Here is a 15,652-nt window from a genome sequence, read left to right on the forward strand (position 1 = left end):
AATATGACATTTGTGCACACCCAAAGGTAAAAAATTGAAATTTACAGGACAAGTGTGTGCTGACGCATAAATACCCATAGATAAACTAAAGTGCATGTCTGTAAAACAAAATCATTGGCAGTTCTACCGTTTAATTATTACACGTGTTATGTTAAACTTGTATTGTTACTCCATATTTAAGGGTGATATGATTCTGAAAACAGTTCAAATATAACACATTTCTTACATGTAGGGACCAAAAATACACATTGTAATTCACTAAAGGTTCAATGTGTTGAGTCATATAGCACAAGAACCACTATCAAAATTCACTATTAATTGAGGGACCAAAAATGCCAACTCCAATTTGTATTCGCTATAGCCCTATAGGCAATCTCGAATACAAATTTTACTTGAATCAGTGATGTAAATTACAAGGAACATCTTCCTATACATAATGCTGCCAGCAGTCATTTCCAAAATGAGACTACTGTATAAACAAAGTAAGGTCAATATATAGTGTAAATTATCAAAGAAGGAAAAACTATCAAAATGAGTTGCTGCTCAGCAGGAAGCCAAATGATGCAAGGCTGATCCATTTTACCATATTTACTATCATCTGCTAAACTTAAGTCCAGATGATTAACTTCTTCAATGATTGTATGAAGTAACAGATGAATTTGTTTATCATCCTTATGTACATCTTAAAAAGTATCATGATTTGGATATTGTGAGAGCTAACTGAAGTTTACCAAGCTGACAGAGGCTGACTGGGTCTTTGTATACCGTCACTGTTGCTGTATTATCGGGAGATAGCACAACTTGGGCAATGCTGAAAGATTCACCTTTCTCAACTGCAAACTGCCATTCTCTCGAGGTAATATGGAACCAATCCTTTCCTGTCGCTCTAGTTGCCTTTACTTCTATGTATTCATCATCTCCCACAATAAGGTCATAGGGAAGCCCCGTCTCGCTCGTTTCATTGACCCATTTCACAAAAGGCTCACCAAGTTTCCCCACAAAGTATTTGAAAGCAACAGATTCCCCGAGGGTCAGTTGTGCCTGCATACAGATGATCTCTTTCTCCCACATCCGATGAACTATAATTCAGGTCATCTGGTATAGTCGTGGAATGAGCAGGATCAAATGCTATTTTCATAGCATCTTGTGAACCTAGTACAGCTGCAGCTGATGCTGGATCATTGTCCGCATTCTCCACACAAATGATCTCAGTTAGAGCCTGTGCACATGTTTTGATATCACTGGCTACCTGTAACTTTGCTGCACTGCCAGGAGCAGTTTTCCAGTCTGAAGGTGGCCATTTTGAGCTGGTTCCTGGTCTCTTCTTGAAATTCACAGGGGTTTTCTCATCAATTGTTCTAGAAGAACTCATCAGCCCTATCTCACTATCTTTTGAAAATGGAACATTTGCAACTGACCAAACAGATTCACCTGCAGGAAGCTCACACATTTTCTGGCTATTCATAATGAAAAACTCAGTTTGCTCTTCATTGGAACCCGATTCTGCCATTGTGGTGATCATATGAAGAAAGTTTGCCAAGTGCAAGTCAGGAGTTCCAAAAGAGAATAAACGAGAAAGTTCCATGAATATCGAGTGAGAATCTGATTCTCGAGTTGCATACAAGATCTTTCCCTGTCACAGGATAAAAAGCAAATTATGCACACATTTTTTTCAGTTTCAAAAGGAATAAAATTTCACTATGTCGGCAGAGTTACCAGTATACATGTACAGGAAATAAGTAAAGCAAATTATGTACACATCTTTTTCAGTTTTAATAAGGAATAAAATTTCACTATGTAGGTAGAGTGACAAGTAGACCTATACAGGAAATGAGTGTTATATATACATCCTTAATAATGTTGGATCTCCATGAATCAGAGTGGGGAAATGGGAAAACAACCTACTAGGTCTTGCTTGTATGTTTACGAAATATCAGACGTAAAATATGCCGATATCAAAAAGGAAGAACTGGAAAAGACAGCAGAGACCTAAGTCAACAATTGAATGTCATCACAATATGGACGTATGTTTTAGGGCCTTGGACAACCTAGAAAACGGTCTTACATTTGACATATTACAATTTGACCCTTAGATGAGTAAGCCTTTCTCATAAACAGTTCAATGTAAATTTAAATAGAATAAAAGCTTTCCAGAAGCATCTTAAGTATGTAACATTATAAAGATACAAGAATCAATAGATGCTGTTGTGATTATAATACCTCTAGCAGAGAACTGCATTCAAACCGTTTTTTGGACGCAATGTGGGGACTTTTAATAACATTCCTGTAGAACAGCTTTTCTACAACAACAATCTGTAGACATTTCAGGTTCTCAAATCCACACTGGCTGAGCTGCAAATACTTGTCTGGATGATTGTTATAAACATATCGTTGAGCATACGGAAGAGCCCAGTTAACCACAGAAACTACAAAGCTAGAGTCTGTTGGACCATAATATATAGCTTCACGGGTTACGACCTGCGAAAAAATAAATATTAGATGTCTTAATTTAATCTGAAAGTCATGTTATTCAAAAGTCTCCCAATCTAAGTATCTTAATTTGACTAGGCATGGGTAAAAAGGTGGTGGTGAAGGCCTGTTTTTTAATAACCGAGAAATCCCTGAGGGCTCAGTGAAGTGAAGTGAAGTTTTATTGTATTAAAGCAAGGTCTGGTGAAAAAAATGCAAAGAAAGTTAACTTTTGTTGACAAGTAAGCGGGCCTGACAATACTTGAATTGTATGAAAGTGGACATACAACAACTATTCCTAAATCCCGATTGCATCTCAATAAGGTGGATATCATTGGGAATAATCCAGAACAGTAACATACTGTAGTCAACATGCGAGTACGCGTCAAAATCCAAAATAGTGTATCAGTATACTCAATGTGGGAAAACAGAAGTACACGTTAAATGAGCTCATATATGAAAATTCAGATTTCATCTACGTAAAGACAACTAATTCATTATTCTAATGAGTCTCTGTTGGACTAAACATGAATAATTCATGGACACTGTAGAAATTTGGTGGAAATCTTACAGCTTTCAAGTAGCCAGATCTGTTTTTAGCCAAGAAATTAGAAAGCCTAAAGGAAGATAAGCAGAACTGGAATCTGGAAGTTTACAGTAATTTGGAAGATCGAAAACATCTGTCCTTAATGAGCTTGAAGAAATGAAGCAGATTCATGAATTAGAATATAATAATTGTCGACGGACGAGTTAGAAGAGATAGCTAAAGCTGAGGAAATATTGTGGGGGAAAATAAATCAAGGTTTTGTGGATTAAGCAGGGGGATTAAAATAAAAGATTTTTCCATAAACGCAAATGCAGACAAAAGGTATAATTTTATTGACAGCCTTCAAGTGAATGGCAAGGTCTCTGCGGACAAGGAGATAAATGAGCATATCCTGGACTATTACCAGTGTTGGTTTTCAGAAAAAGAAAAATGGAGGCCATCCTGGTCGGACAACAAACTGGTAGCAGTTCTTGAAGAATAAAAACTGTGGCTTCAGAGACTGGTAGCAGTTATTGGCCAATGAATGCATTGATCAATATTGGAGGAAAGGTATACCTTGGATGGTTTGTAAGTTGGATCTTGAAAATATTTATAGCTATGTTAATTGGTCTTTGTTTACTGAAGGTATTAGAGATGATGAATTTAGGGGAAATGCGGATCCAATGGATCAAAACTTGCATTTCAACTGCAAGATTTTCTATGATCTTCTCTCCCCACATCTCTTTCTGCTGATGACGAAAAATTTTAAGCATCCTGCTCAAAAAGCTGTTGAACTCGGTCAGATAAAAGGAAGCATCATGCTCAAAATGTTGTTGAACTCGGTTGGAGAAACTGTTTTTTCGATTGAAGGTGTTGCAGGGAGAAACATGGATATATTTCATAGTCTTTATGCAAATGACACCCTGTATTGTGTGGATACTTGTTATTTAATACATTTTGCCGCACTACTTGCATCTAGTGAGCATTTAGATTGCCTCTTCCGGAAACATCAAGTCTTTCACCTATATGCATGTGGACACAAATGCAAAGGGAGGGCGGTGTAAGTTAGTTTACCTCTGATAGAGAAGGAATATTCAATTTGCGCAAGAATATTGAAACTTTTGTTTGGAGAATCTCCTTTTCCCCGTCATTGAGTTGCCCAAAGTAGAGAAACTTAATACTATCAAAATACTCAAATTCCGTCCTCAAATTGTCATCATCACACCAACAGATGAGCCCAAAAGATGGGTTCAGAGATACCCATTTATCTTCTGCAGTTGGAAGAACCAGATAATCCTTTGTCAAAAGACCTTCCTTCAAGAAACCAATATCTTCAGAACTCAAAGATCCTGAATTTAGCTCGTCAACCCACTTGAGAAATATTTGGAAGACCTGAAAAACATGTATCAAATCCAGTCTTAAGCTAAGATATTCATCAGAACATGGTTTCATTAGCATCAAAATCCTTCATCAGCTACTACAGTGCAAGCTTTTAGCAGAAAGATAGCTTACATTCTTAGCTGCTTGTGAAGGTAAAGAAGCAGCCGACAACTGCAGTAATATTTGAAGGTATCCATGGAAATGAGGGAACTCATCCACTCCACATTCTGTGACAAGAAAGTCATGAAGGGATGGATAAACACCACATAGCATTTTGGTATAAGGGTGCTGAACTGAATGTTGATCCAGTTCTGGGCTGACCATCTTCACTTGGTCAGTGGAACCAGTTAAATCACGCCAGAAGACTTCTTTAGATGACAAAAGAACACCAGGTACTACATCTTCATGTGAAGCAACCAACTTACAAGGGACAAACACAAAAGGTCCATTACATAATTCTTCAACAATCTTCCTCTCTGAAGTGTTCATCCTACTCCAGATGAAAGTGTAGAATTTTGACATTTGTGATAAACTGAAAAAGCAGGCAATGGATGAGTATGGAACTTCAGAATAATAATGAGACATAGGAGCTTATAATGATGGAAACACCGAAACTACAGAAAGTCTCTACTTCTTTTTTGCCATTCAGAATGTTAAAAATGCCACGAAGGGGACATGTAGATGGCTAGACAGTACCTGACAATTAATGACGTTGGATCATTTCTTCAAGTATATTTGAAAACAGCTTTTGATCTATTCCTAAATTACAACCAATCAATGATGGGATAAAGGCATAAACATGACTCTAGCAAAGCAACCATCTTAACGACTTTCACTAGTCATCAATGTCCTAAACAAAATATACTATAGAACAAACCAGTTACCGGACCAGATCCACCAACCTCAGCATATAAAAATTATTATATGCATGTGACCAATTGATGCACCGTGGACAACTTGAGCCTTAACTAATTCCTAATTCTAAAGAATAAAAAACAAATTTTTTTTTAGACAAATGAGAAAAAATTATCCATCTAGCTGTTTTCACGCGTGTCTGCAGTATTACCTAGCGCTCAGAGGTAGTTTAGCTCTCCACACTTTAAGAATTGCTAAAGTGTCATCAACTGTAACTTGTGTTTTCAAACCAAGAGCTGCTAACAACTTTTTGCTTCTCACCTGTTTCAAAACAGAATCATTAGCTCTTTAAGAGCAGTATTAAAGAAACTCCAATAAAATTCACGCTAAAAAAGCACTAACCAAAAATTAATTCTGCTACTTGCCTATAAAAGGGAGAAGCTAAAATAATATCATGAAGCTACTACCGCTAATTCATGGAAATAAAAAATAAAAAAAAGTAACCAATAAATAATGAAGCCAAAAAAAAAAAAGTCTTTTCAAGAAAGCACATGCTGGCTCGAACAAGAACAAGACTGATCATAATCGAAAAAACTACAAGCAGAGTAATTCTAGCATGTCCTTAAAGTCAAATCAACCCACACTGGGTTCTCAAATATAAGTTCTCAGGAAATTAAAACCATAAAAGAAGGTTGACATAGTGAAAACTCCCCAGTCAAGCTAACTTAAATAAAGTAAATAAAAAAACCAGATTGGATTTGAGCTGACCATCCAACCACAGTAAAAATACTTCACAATTTAAGGGGTGTTAGTTTGCTTAACCCTGTAAGTGTAAAAAAGAAGCCACATCATATTTTTATACAATCTACAATGTGATAAGTAGGTTCTTGCAGAAATACACATTGACAACCCACATTAACAGGTGAAGACTCTTCACAGAAATGTCTATTGATATGATAACTTTATTAATCAGACAAACCTTTGGAATGGCATAAGGAGCGTTGTCACCAAAAATTGAGCGCACAGCTTCACAATCATGGAATAGCTCCCTTGGACAGTGAAGCTCATTATCGATACTTGATGCCAACCATTGAACATCACAGAGGGTTCTGGTGAATGAAGAGTCGAATAATTTCTGTTCTCCAGTGGAACTGAAATAGAAGCCAGTAACCTTATCAGCGAAATAATCATCCCACAAACTATCAAGTACCTCCAAGAGGTACTTGCATTTTTCCTTGTCACCCGTTGAAGATAACCGTGACAGCAAATTGTCAAACTCATCAGACACCCAATCACTTGCAATTGATTCTCTCGAACGCATATCTTCACCCAGTGTTGCATTCATGGGAACAGAGCATACATCAGAAATATTTTTCTCTACCCGAAGAACACGCACAAAATCAGTGATTCCAATTTCCTGGAAAAACTTTCTCCACTTTAACACACCTCCAGATAACAATTTGTTGATTGGATGCTTTAAGAACATATCCTCAATCTCATGCCATTCATGATCTAATCCCTGGATTAATCTACTCATATCAATGGGATTTTCAAATTGTTTGCTGAAATGGATAGGAAACTCTATAGGACGTTTACAACCATAATTTGTCAATATAAAAGCATTATCACGCACTTCTCTGATAATTTGGTCCTTTTCTGATTGACAGTCAGGGCAACTCGTTTGCAAGTGGAACATCAAGAAGGCAAAATACTCTGTCAATAGTTCTCTGGGTCCTTGTCCAACTTGATCTCTGCAGATATATGGTAGAATATGCATCTTTACTATTTGATGTGCCGATAACCGCTGTACACCAACTCTGTAAAGCACCCTAGTAACGTTATCTACTATTGATAAATCAGAGCATGATGCACCAAGAGCAGCGGCAGCAGAAAGAAGTGCAGGACTCACTGTTCTAAGCATAGAATACAATCTGGGGAAAGTTTCTGGTGCATACTCATTATTAGTTGTAGCACCCGTTAGATCAACATGCAACCAAATTGCACCTTTATCCAATGATCCATATTTGCCATCTGAAAGGGGAATAAATGGAATCTTTTTGAGGTCCTTCATAAGATCCGTTTCTGTCTCAAAACCTGTTGAGTGTTTCTCATTTGACGACATCGTGTAAACGGAGCTTAGCCACGCACATAACCATCCCATACCCATGGACTTCAGACCATCCACTGAAGAGCATAAAGAAGTAATAACCTGAAATAGAACTTTGAGTCCATACTCCTCAATTCCTAGAGCCCTGGCTAATAAATCTGGTAGAACTATATCTTTATGCAAAAAACCAACACCAAGATGCTTGCGAAGCAAGCTATCAGGCAAAAGGTTACGAGCCTCCTGGGTCCAATTTCTCAAAACTTTGCATGGAGGAACCCACTCATTTTCTGCACTTTCTATTATCAAGCAGTTTGACATGCGTAATCTAGAAAGAATCATCCGAGGAAGACTAGAAAAGAAACCATGAACCTCACCTACAAGGGGAACAAAGCTCATATAAGCTGTAACACCCTTTGCTGGATTATCCTTAAAGCATAGCAGATCGCAAAATGATCTTACTGCACTAACAAACAAGCCAGGGAACTCTGACAATAACCACTGGTTCCAAGGACTATCACCATCAACTTCTTCTCTAGATGAAGGGAGTACAAAATCACCCTGAAGTATAAACTTGAGGCCATACTTTCTCAGAGGAAGGAATGCAAAAACAGGCTGTTGGTTCAGATGTGGATTGTAGCTTCCATCAAGTGTTTCCTGCAACGGAAATGCTATGGAAATTTCTGTTTTTGAGATATCAGGACGAATAGTGTCAGCCTGCAATTCCTTGGATGCCACAAACCAGGTCAATTTCTCCTCTCCGAGGGAAACCTTCACTATACCATTTCCCATGACTTCTTTCCTCATAAAAATAGTTGAATCACTTAGCATATTTTTAAATTTTATACAGTGAAGGCGGTGAAGAAAAAGTAGCAAAGATGGATGAAGATCAGAAAACATTGACATAATGTTCTCTACGGCAGACGTTTCCAGAAGACTTGATTTAAGGGGAAGCACTATGCAGGTATTATAATGATTGCGATCAGAATCAAAAGAGGCCAATCTGGTATAGGAGTCAATGTCACAAGGAGGTACGACAGTTGGCAAAACAAAACCTATCTGGCCATTGCTTATATCAAACTTAATATGGAAGCCATTGGAATGAATTTCTGGAGCATCAGTGACCTGTAAGGAAAAACAAGTTTAGCTAGACAGATTCTGGATATTATTAAGGGCAAAGCATGGACAAGGACCAGTTCAGACACTTCAAAAAAAACTGATAGAGAGGATAGAGTAAAAAAATATTCTACGAATTGAAATCAATCAAGAGCTAATGAAATACTACACCACAGACAGCACCGGTTCTGTTACCCAGGATGCATTATAATTACAGAAAGTATAGTCATAATTAGTAGCCAGCTAATAAATCTTTTTTTCTTTTTGTGAGAACTCTGAACAGCATGCTGAAACTATGTCAATCCAATCCTAGTAGAGTATTGAAGTAAACCGCACCAAAGAGGACAGTACGTACTTCCTTTAAGATTCCCTTTTTCTTTTCTTTTTTTTAATCAGGTAAAAGTATGAGAACATTGATAATCATGCATGAGAAGCTCCTTATTTTGCCAGCTTGACATGCAGAGTTGCTGTAATAGGTGTTATAAATCACATTATGTTTCCTCCAACCCATTAGAAAAATTACCACAGCTACAGCCTACTATCCAATTCTTCCATGATACAAAAATTGGTTATTTCACAGAGTATAGTAGTATACTACCCCAGTTTGTTAAATGATCACCAGAATCAAAGCCCACTTCTATCAAGAAAGATCAGGAAGTCAACGCAGCAACTTCATAAAGCTAATGCGTAGGTAGAGATAACGATCACTAGAAGAGACAGTTCCCATGTGCTGGTTTATATTTTCTGGCTCATATTTCATTAGGGGCAAAATTGCAATTTCATGGCCAACACAAAATCCCAATGGGCGTGAAGAAAGATGTTAATTTATCTATCATTTACTCTTTAATAACATTTCAGTAGGCATGGAACTAAAAATAGCCATTTCCTAGCTTACCAAACAAAAACACCGATATCATTGCAAAAAAACAGTTCTTGGATACTTAGAAGTTAATGCACTGCAAAAATATTACAAACTCTCAAATATCCAACATGAATGTGCAACTAACAAAAACTAAAGCACAGTGTAACAATTCTTGGTTGTTTAACCAACTCTTGGGTTGTACGGTGTTTGGTTATCATTTTATATTTCCCACATAAAACCTGACTCCCACATGTATAAGTTATGAGTATGCGGGGTAGAAGATGGAATATAACTAAGCCCTACATAACTAATCCCTGTATAACTAATTTCTGCATTACTACTACCCGAATAACTATAACCAACAACCAAACGACTCCTTAATAGTTTGAGGTCTGAACCAATCAGATTAAGGTCTTCATTAAGGGCAAACAAATGGGGCCTTAACCACCTTTGCTCAAAAAGAATATATAAAAGGAGTGCAAGGTTTTACTGTTACATCCTCACAACATTTCATATAGGCACAATAGCACAAACACTCACTTTCTTCCAAATTCATTTAGAAGTTCATACAAATTGTACAAGGAACTAGATAAAATTCACAAACATGTTTGAGCATATTACCCGAAACACTGATTTGAAACCAATGCCTTTCTTCCCAATATATCCAGCATTACGTCCTTTCTTAGTAGAATTCCCAACATCACAGAGTGCTCTGATGTTATCAGCAGAAAAGCCACGCTCATTGTTCAGCACTATAATGCCTTTATCCTGAAGAATGAAGGTCAAAGTGGGTTCAACATTCTCAAGGTAGATATTGTCATCAGCATTCTGAACCTGAATCAATGAGCCATTGTAAAGAGGATCAATTAGTTATATCCTTTTTGACAGGAAAAATGCACAAAGCGTTCCATGTTTATGTAACAAAAGAAGTTCCAGTGACAACAAAACACATAAACATAAGTTCGTACTCGCAATTGTACTCTACTCAATGACTAGATTAAAGAAACTTACGTAGCAATAAGTAATAACCAATATTTGAGAACACTCCAGTGACAACAAAACACATAACCATAAGTTCGTACTCGCAATTGTACTCTACTCAATGATTAGATTAAAGAAACTTACGTAGCAATAAGTAATAACCAATATTTGAGAACACTACACGAAATTCTATGTTACTCGGACTCTCCTAAAATTTTGTCGGGTGCGTGTTGAATCCTTCAAAAGTAGTGTAGTTTTGGAGGATCCGACACAGGTGCGGCAACACTTTCGAAGAGTCCGAGTAACTTAGCCGAAATTACAAGGGGTAATCACTCCAGTGAACATGGCCATCGTCACAATAAACTCAACAATAGCAGTAAGTAAGAATTTTAAAAGTTTAATAAACTCAAGGTACAAGGCCAACCATCTACCCAACAGCCTCTAATAACTGTACTTAGCCACGAATGTGCTCTACAACATGGTTACACCAACTGCCTATTAGATGAAACTACAAATCGGGAAATTATTATCTTAAGCCCCTTAATCTTTTTCAAGTGCGCACATCCTTGTTAATTAACTATAAGTATATATCTTCCCAGCATGAAGTTCCGATAAAATTTAGAGAAGCTAAGAACAGTCGATTCCTTCCTCGACAATTTGAGCTCTCCAGGGAAACTAAATCCAATTAATAACAAGCAGCACCTGAAGTAACAGAACCGGTGCGTAGGTTACATGTTAGACAAATAGAACGTGGGTGTTGGGTAGGATCTTTTATGTTTTCTTTTGCCAACTGTGGTGTCCGCTCACCTTGCGCGCACCTCGACTAAATCCACGGGATACCTGCCACCTCCCACCAGCAATAGGATCAGGTAACTCTGTCCACCAAGACTAGAACGGATGGGAAAGAACCACCTAGTGTTTTGTCTCTGCTAAGAACTGAACCTTGGACCTCATAGTGCTCAACCCACTTCATTGACTACCAGGCCACACCCTTGGGTGCTGGGTTGGATCTTTTTTGTTCTTACCACTATGTGGACTATGTCGTGTTATTTAATAGGTATGTAAGTCTACTCTCCTGGGATAAGGCCATGATAGGTGCCTTATCAGAATTTTCCTATATACTTCACCCTTTCTCTCTCCTTTCTCCATGCCAACATTAGTCAATCCTCGTCCAATGCCACTCTACAAACTTTTGAGGAACTTCTAACGTTTAAAATAATTTTTACTTTCTAGGTACACTTCTATTTTTTGAGAATAATTTTCCTTCTAGCTATTTTATAGCCTGTCTATCAATTACGTAAGTTCACGTCTATTTCATGTAAGAAAAAATCTTTTTATGAGCCAACTCAAGACTGACCTTTATATTACAATCCATGTTAAAGTCCTCCGTCTTTCGCTACATTGAATGGTGAGTTAACTAATATAACTCAACACCAGAATGTGCAAGATATACAATGAATTGGGACACAACAAGGTAAAAACTGAACATAGATTACTAAAAGTAAGTATACATACCAGCTCTAGGATAAAATGTGAATCCTGAGAATACAACTCCTGCGAAAGACAATGCAGTGCTCTCCCCAAGCGAGCATGTTGCTTATTCAACATTGCACTTTCAACTAGTGAAAGATCAGGCTGCAGACCAAACTCTTCACGCTGAATAGATTCAATAACTCTGGCAGCGGAACTCTCAAGCTCACATGAGTGTTTTTTGGCACTATCAGCCAAATTATCAAAAGGAACATAGGGTATAACACCTGCAGAGCAACTGGCATCTCGATTTTCATTTTGCCGCATTGGATCTTGAGGAAGGCTAATTTCATTTCTAGACAAGGGACATTCTCTTGATACTTCTTCCGTAAAGGTTGAGTCTTTAGTGAAATCAAGCTCTGTGACTTTCAAGCATGATGATCCAGAAGAATTTAACAAGTTAGTGAGAGAACAGGCACTCAGTTTGTGTTTATCTTCAACCCATTCAACTATTCCCAAATATATTCCAACTCGATGAAGCATAATACGTTGCTCCATCCTTTCACATTCACCTAAGATAGCTGAAGGAGCATCTTTGACAAATGGCTGCACCCCTGTAAGCAAGATGTCTGCAGCAAAATGGCAAAATTCAACAGGAAGATAGCCGAGACAGTCTAGAATAAACCTCGACGCAAAAGGCACAATTTTACCAACCCTATCCCTCCTCAGTAAATTCTTGTTCATAGTCGATGTAGTTTCATCATGTATGAGCTCTTTGCATAGAGATGTGGCATGCTTGAGGGAATCCTGAATGTCATATGATTTCATTTCCTCATAATTTTTAGTTAAAACTTCAAATGCCTTACGTGTATGGCATTTTAAGAGTGAACTAGGAACACTTTTTTCACCACCATATAAAACCAACAAAGATAACAGTTTGACAGCCGTATCAAAAGGATTGCCTTGCAGAAGTACATATATGAAAGAATCAATAGTGGCTGAATGATCGACACGCAAAACCTTTCCACACGAAGTTACTAAACACAACAACTTGTTGGTGTTTACCTCATTCAACAGCCAACCCACAAGAGAACCAAGAGAAGGAGCAAAGACCATGTCCCAATGCGACCACAGTTTCAGATCTATCAACATTGGAGCATTGACCAAGGCCTTCATGGCGTCTTTGGACATCCCTATACAATCTCCATGTCCTGCATCATTCTCCAAACCAGCTTTCTCTAATATATTTTCATTATTTTTATCCACAGCAAATTCCTTGAGCAATGTTTCAGAGAATACAACAGACTTTAAAGTCATATCGCCTTTCTTTCCCTTCATAGAACCCTCTATATCTATCATTAAGTCATTTCCAGCTACTTTTAAACAGACTAAAGGGAATTGCCTCATTAGTAACTCGGAAATCCTCCGCTTATCTACTTTTTCATTCTCCCATAAACATTGTGAAGCCTGTGATAACAATAGATCAAACTGACAATCAAGCATCGAAGGTTCCAGAGGAGGCTTCTCATGCATGCCACTTGTTAAGAACCTTTGTAAAGCATGATTGAACAGATGCATATTTTTCTCCAGGAAGAGCCAGATGTTCCCATAACCAAGTGACTCAAAATGCTTCACCGAAAACTGCTCTGTCAACCAAGATTCAAGCTTGCAAAACTTATTCAACAGGAAGACGAAATTCTCATGGTATGAACTAGCAGTGGACAACGCAGCATCATCACCCACCAAATAAGTGGAAAGTTTATTATGTATGTCCTCAATGGTGATACCTGTGTAAAGATAGCAATAGAAAGGTAAGCATTCATGCGAAGATGATGTATAAAGGAAACCAAAAGCATAATTGAGTTGAGTCAGAGCTAAAAGACTTAATCATGTAATCAGCAGTATGAAGAGTTGAAAAACTTCTTTTTGAGAAAGCATAGTAAAAATAAGTTTTGTTCTCATTTAAAATTTAAATGTTAGAGATACTATGAGTTACTTAATTACTTATATCTCAACATGGTCCCCTCACCTGTGTGACTGATTCTTTTTCATGAACAAATACGTTGATCTATCTTTTGCTTTTCAGGTGGCGGTGAGGTTTAAACCCAGGACTTCTTTTTGGCACTGATACCATGTAAAAAATTGGACCTTGGGTGTAACTCAAACATGTTTTTTCTTTACAGGGTAGGGTAATTGGGTGTAACTCAAACATAAAAGCTAGTTCATAAGGTGAGCTTTCCTAAAACCATTTAAAGAAACAACAACTCGTTCTTTCACCCAATGGGGTCAACACCGCCAACATGCCCAGACCTGGACTTTAGAGCTTGGACAATATAATTTATGGGGTTCCAACATTAACATAAAGGTACAACAATTGGGATGCTCTTTGCAAAGCTATCCCGAATCGCTACATCAATCAAGGAGAATCATGAATTATCATACGTGAATCAGTTAATCCGCAGCCAATTGAAGCAAGCTAGCCATTTCTAGATTTCTGTCATCTAAGGTTGCTATTACACCTTGTCTACTTTCTGATACTAGCTGAAGGCATATTTGAGTTACACACTTGAAGTTGAAGAGAGAATACAACAACTATGCCTCAGTCCTAAACAAGTTGAAATCAATTATATGAATCCTCATTGACCATATTTTTTCTCCATTTAAGCTCAACTAATGTCATCATTCTACCAAATAAAAGTGATACGTTAAAATAATAATAATAATTTTAAAATTTCTGTATATTTTTACTAGTATAATAATCTATGACGAGGTGAAAACAGTCCTAGAAAAGCTATACATTCAAAATCCACGTACTAACAAGACTAAAACCTATTCCCAACTAGTAGGTATCGCCTTTTTAAAAAAAAAAACTGGTAACTATCTGATATCACCTATAATGGATATTTTTCTTCCATTGCTCTCTATCTTTAGCTAAGTCTGCATTGATTCCAAGGGATTGTAGGTCTTTAACACCTATGTACCGGTGCATCTGTAAGTCGATGCAGGACATGACCAAACCATCTCAAACAACGTTATCTCATTTCATCCATGCTACTTGCATCTTCTGGCGAATGTGGTCATTTTTTTATCCTATACTCTTCTGTATGACTGCACATACATCTTAGCATCCACATCTTTGCAATACTCAGCTTGTGGATATGTTGGACTTTAATGGCCCAACGTTCACTACCATATCATATTGCCCTTCTTATAACTGTTTTGTAGAACTTATATTTCACTATGGCATCCTTCTATCACATAACACACTAGTAAGTATCAACTTCATTTATCATTCTATTTTCTTTTGAATAAGCTCATTTTCTTGAAACAAAAAGCCTAGATATCTAAATTGTTTGCATTTTGACACTGCAATCCCATCGAACTCACCTCAATATCGCTCTTCTCATGCTCACTAAACTTGCAGTGCGTGTATCCAATCTTACTTCTACTTACCCTGAAACTTACTCTCTGTTAGAATAGGAATAGGAATAGGAATAGGATTTGTATATAGTATCCTACATGGAAAAGGATTAGGATGTAGTGTCTATAAAGAGGGCTCAATGTAATAATGTATATACACAATTCAATAATAATATTTTCTATCGTATTTTCACACATGGTATCAGAGCCATAATAGAATATAATCACCGGACCAATTTTTCCGATGTGAACAGTACACGTACTAGCTCTTATAAATTAAAATTCACCGATATTTTAACTTTCTTAATATTTAACTTATTTCATACATATATTTAACTTAAATTATAAAAGAGAAGAAAAAACGCTAGTGTATGGCATTATTTTCAGCAAAACTATTGGTTGGATTTGACAAGAGCAAAGATGTTGGTTGAAATTAGGCCAACAACTTGCAGTAAAGCAGAAATCGAAA

General features: G+C 37.2%; 1 protein-coding gene across 3 annotated transcripts in view; it reads right to left on the minus strand.

Moving 5' to 3' along the window:
- Window positions 1-284: 284 nt before the first annotated feature.
- LOC132610771 (protein NO VEIN-like) overlaps window positions 285-15,652 on the minus strand; it is a 29,775-nt gene continuing 14,407 nt past the window's right edge. For all 3 annotated transcript variants that reach the window (XM_060325138.1, XM_060325139.1, XM_060325140.1), the window contains 8 exons: window positions 11,809-13,550; window positions 9,934-10,146; window positions 6,210-8,459; window positions 5,442-5,551; window positions 4,508-4,907; window positions 4,070-4,387; window positions 2,221-2,478; window positions 285-1,633 (listed from right to left, as the gene is read on the minus strand). In XM_060325138.1, coding sequence (XP_060181121.1) covers window positions 983-1,633; window positions 2,221-2,478; window positions 4,070-4,387; window positions 4,508-4,907; window positions 5,442-5,551; window positions 6,210-8,459; window positions 9,934-10,146; window positions 11,809-13,550 — 5,942 coding nt within the window. In that variant the 3' untranslated portion in view covers window positions 285-982. The remainder of the gene's footprint in view (window positions 1,634-2,220; window positions 2,479-4,069; window positions 4,388-4,507; window positions 4,908-5,441; window positions 5,552-6,209; window positions 8,460-9,933; window positions 10,147-11,808; window positions 13,551-15,652) is intronic.

The sequence above is a fragment of the Lycium barbarum genome, chromosome 9 (assembly GCF_019175385.1).
Source record: "Lycium barbarum isolate Lr01 chromosome 9, ASM1917538v2, whole genome shotgun sequence".
Classification (NCBI taxonomy): Eukaryota; Viridiplantae; Streptophyta; class Magnoliopsida; order Solanales; family Solanaceae; genus Lycium; species Lycium barbarum.